The 3,970-nt window shown below is 32.5% G+C and overlaps 1 protein-coding gene across 4 annotated transcripts in view; it reads right to left on the reverse strand.

The window, feature by feature from the left end:
* Vcl (vinculin) overlaps nucleotides 1-3,970 on the reverse strand; it is a 115,957-nt gene that overhangs the window by 71,992 nt on the left and 39,995 nt on the right. For all 4 annotated transcript variants that reach the window (XM_048801832.1, XM_015504613.2, XM_048801833.1 and 1 more), the window contains exon 2: nucleotides 2,116-2,186. In XM_048801832.1, coding sequence (XP_048657789.1) covers nucleotides 2,116-2,186 — 71 coding nt within the window. The remainder of the gene's footprint in view (nucleotides 1-2,115; nucleotides 2,187-3,970) is intronic.

Here is a 3,970-nt window from a genome sequence, read left to right on the forward strand (position 1 = left end):
GTGACAAGCAACTTGTGAAGGTTGATACAGCGGGAGCCGCTTTATTGTAGGACAGTAGGGGTATATATACATAACTGAATACACAGCTTGTTCTTCATTAACATAAACTAGATACAGCAGTCAACCAATAAGGAATCCTCATCATCTTAATGATTACACACAGCTTAACTTAATTAACATAATATAGACACAGCAGTCAATCATTAAGGAATCTCTATCATCTTAATGGCTCACTGGCGTTACTTCTCAAACCACTCCTCTTGGCAAAGTGCCAGGCACCATCTTGACTTGTCTGTGGCTCTCAACAACGTTCTTTATCTTCCAGTGGGTTAGTAGCAACTTGGTATAAGCTACAGTTATTTTTAATGTAAGGCAAATGCAAGTTTAATTATATGTTTAACAGCATACTATTCATCTTAATATTATCATGGTGATGGAATGGCAGATAAACAAAGTAGGCTCATACAGGGTATAGCTGGAAGAAACACTGGAGATCATCAAGTCCAATGAAGGAAGAAAAAGATGCACAGAATAAAATTTACAAAAAAATAGATGCTGCCAGTACCTTATTCCCTGACACATGAATTGGAAGAAATATAGTTCCATAGAAACACCCACTCAAGTTAGAAATAAGACATCAATGACTAAAACTTTTGCATCTATTCAATGAAAATAATAAAACACGGGCTGGGGATGTGGCTCAAGCGGTAGCGCGCTCTCCTGGCATGCGTGCGACCCAGGTTCGATCCTCAGCACCACATACAAACAAAGATGTTGTGCCCACCAAAAAACTAAAAAATAAATGTTAAAAAAAAAATTCTCTCACTCTCTCTTTAAAAAAAAAAACAAAAACATACATTAAAAAAAAAAGGAAAATAATAAAACACAAGGAAGATTAAAAATAGAAACATCTTATTTTTATTCAAAATTGTGATATATAACCTAAATACAGAAAATTACATAAAACTATAATGACAAATAATTATAAAACAACTATCATTGTAAGCTCATCACTTAAGTCAAGAAATAGAATATTATTACCACTTTAGAAGCTTCTGTATACCTCTCCCTAAATATAAACCTCTTCATCCATCAGAGGTACCACTACCCTGACTTTATTGACAATTAATTCCTTACTCACCTTTGTCTTTTGACCATATAAATAGGCATCCCTAACCGCAGTTTTTTTTTCCTGCATGTTTTTGAACTTTAAATAAATGAACTATTTGTCTATCACTAACCTCCTTCAAAATTTTTTTTAAAACTTTTTATTTGTTCTAATTAGTTATATATGACAATAGAATGTCCTTCAAAAAATTTTAAGATTCATTCACTGCTGTTTAAAAACAAAACATTTTAATTCTTCAGATATTTTAAAGTAAAAAATTCTCATTCCTTATTGTTAATACAATTAATATTCCAATTTATGATAATACCATGATTGTTTTAATCCATTCTCCTATAGACAGATCAGTGAGGTCATCTTGACAAATGACATAAACCTTTTTATGTGAATTCTATTGTGCATATATGCCTGAGTATCTCCAGAGAACACACTTTCAAGCTGCCTGTCTTGTACTTTACTAACACCAAACTGTTTTCCAAAGTTTCCATACCAATTTATATTTCCAACTAACAGAGATCCAGTTGACTGTTCCACAACCTTATTGATAACTGATGTTATCAGACTTTCTAACTCAGGGATTTAAATAATTTGCACTTCCTCAATAGCTACTTAGATGGATAACCTTTTTATGTTTTGGGCCATTTGAATTTACTCTCTTTTTAAGTGTTTTTTCTAATCATGGGGGGTGCATTGCTTTATTAAGTTTGTTTAATAGTCTTGTCTTCAAGAAGTTCTACTCTTTTTAGGGGATGGGGGAAGTGTCTCTTTCATCAGTCTTCACTTTTACTTAGGACTTGACTAAAGTGCCTGACACCAATGACTAAAATCAACATAGTAGGAAAAGAAGGGTTGAAAGACCAAAACTTGACATTTCAATTGTAAACATAAGTTTTATATTTAAAAAAAAAAAAAAAAAAGTTATTCCTGGAATCAGTTACTCTTCCTAACAAGATTTTTCTGTCAAGCAACAAAATATTTTAATTACTCACTTAATAAATGCGGGTGGCATATCTCTCTTCAATATCTGATCCTCGGTAGTTTGAACAGTCTCTTTTCCAACCTACAAGAGGGAAAGATTCATAATTCAAATACAAATTTTCAGACTTTTACAAACTATTATTTAAATATATTTGAAACTTATACTTTAAGACATAATCAATCATTGAAATTTCTGAATCCAAAGACAATTTCTGTGTTTTTTGAATTATTAAGATTGCTCCTAAACTTCTGAACTGATAAAAAAAAAAAAGATTGCTCCTATAATATGCTTCCACAACATACTTAGATAACATAAATGGAATTAATCCTTCTACAGAGTAACTAATTTGAAGACACCACTGAGCATAGTGAGAATAAAAGAGAAATTCATCATCAAGAATATATATGGGGCTGAGGATGTGGCTCAAGCGGTAGCGCGCTCGCCTGGCATGCATGCGGCCCAGGTTCGATCCCCAGCACCACGTACAAACAAAGATGTGTGTCCGCCGAAAACTAAAAAATAAATATTTAAAAATTCTCTCTTTCTCTCTCTCTCTCTCTCTCAAAAAAAAAAAAAAAAGAATATATATGTACAGGGTCTGGGGCTGTGTGGTAGAGCACTTGCCTGGCACATGTAAGGCACTGGGTTTGATCCTCAGCACCACATATAAATAGATAGATAGATAGATAGATAGATAGATAGATAAAGGTATTATGTTCATCTACAACTTAAAAAAAAAGAAGAATATATATGTATATGTTTTTGTCATCCCCTCATGCTTGAGACTGAACCCAGTATCACTCTACTACTAAGCCACATCCCCAGCCATTTTTATATTTATTTTTTATTGTTTTTTTAATTAGAGCTTTATGACTATACATGGTACTTGGGTTCATCCCAACATGTTTTTATTTTTTATTTTGAGACAGGGTCTTGCTATACTGCTGACGCTGATCTCAAACTTGCAATCCTCCTGCCTCAGCCTCCCAGGTCACTAGGATATATACCACCATGGTCTGACTTATACATATGTTTAACTGGCAAAATGCTATATCTCTAAAAGATTACAGGAAATATATAAATTAAAGTGTGGTAGTTTAAAATGCCTATACAGAAAAAAAATAGAAGTTATTGGAACAGAGGTAAAATATTTAAAATGACTCTGACATTAGAAATCAAACATAAAAATATGCACCTTCATACTAATTTTTTTTTAGTTAAAGTTGAACACAATACCTTTATTTTATTTATTTATTTTTTTATGTGGTGCTGAGAATCAAACCCAGTGCCTCACACATGCTAGGCAAGTGCTCTACCACTGAGTGACAACCCTAGCCCCCTTCACAGTAATTTTAAAAAGTGAAATTAAAATATGTTGTCCCTTAATTATAGGTCAACTTAAAAAGTAAAATACATAATCTGAATGCAACAACAGAACAAGTAGTTTTAAACCCTGTGAGTGGCAATATCAACTAATATATTCTCTTTAGAAAATTATTTGCTAGTGTATATTAGAAAAGGCAAAAAAAAAGGTCACATTTAGGAATTCCACTTATGAGAATATACCCTATAAGCAATAATATAAAAAATGTGATAATAACAATATTCACAAAAGTATTCACAATGATATTAATTATAATAGCTAAAACACTTTTTTAATAACTTATCCAACAAAAAGGAAAAGTTAAAAAATTAAGATACAGTTTCCGATTGAGTATTATGGGGACCATTAAAGCAATGGTCAAAGACTCAGCTCTATGAGAAAAATGACATATTTCATTTAAAAGAAGACATATAGGAAGAAGAAGAGGTGAGAACGACCCCCCCAACCCCCGCAGTTGATAGTTGGGATCCTGAGACAAGAT

This window comes from Marmota marmota, unplaced genomic scaffold, assembly GCF_001458135.2.
Source record: "Marmota marmota marmota unplaced genomic scaffold, marMar, whole genome shotgun sequence".
Lineage (NCBI taxonomy): Eukaryota > Metazoa > Chordata > Mammalia > Rodentia > Sciuridae > Marmota > Marmota marmota.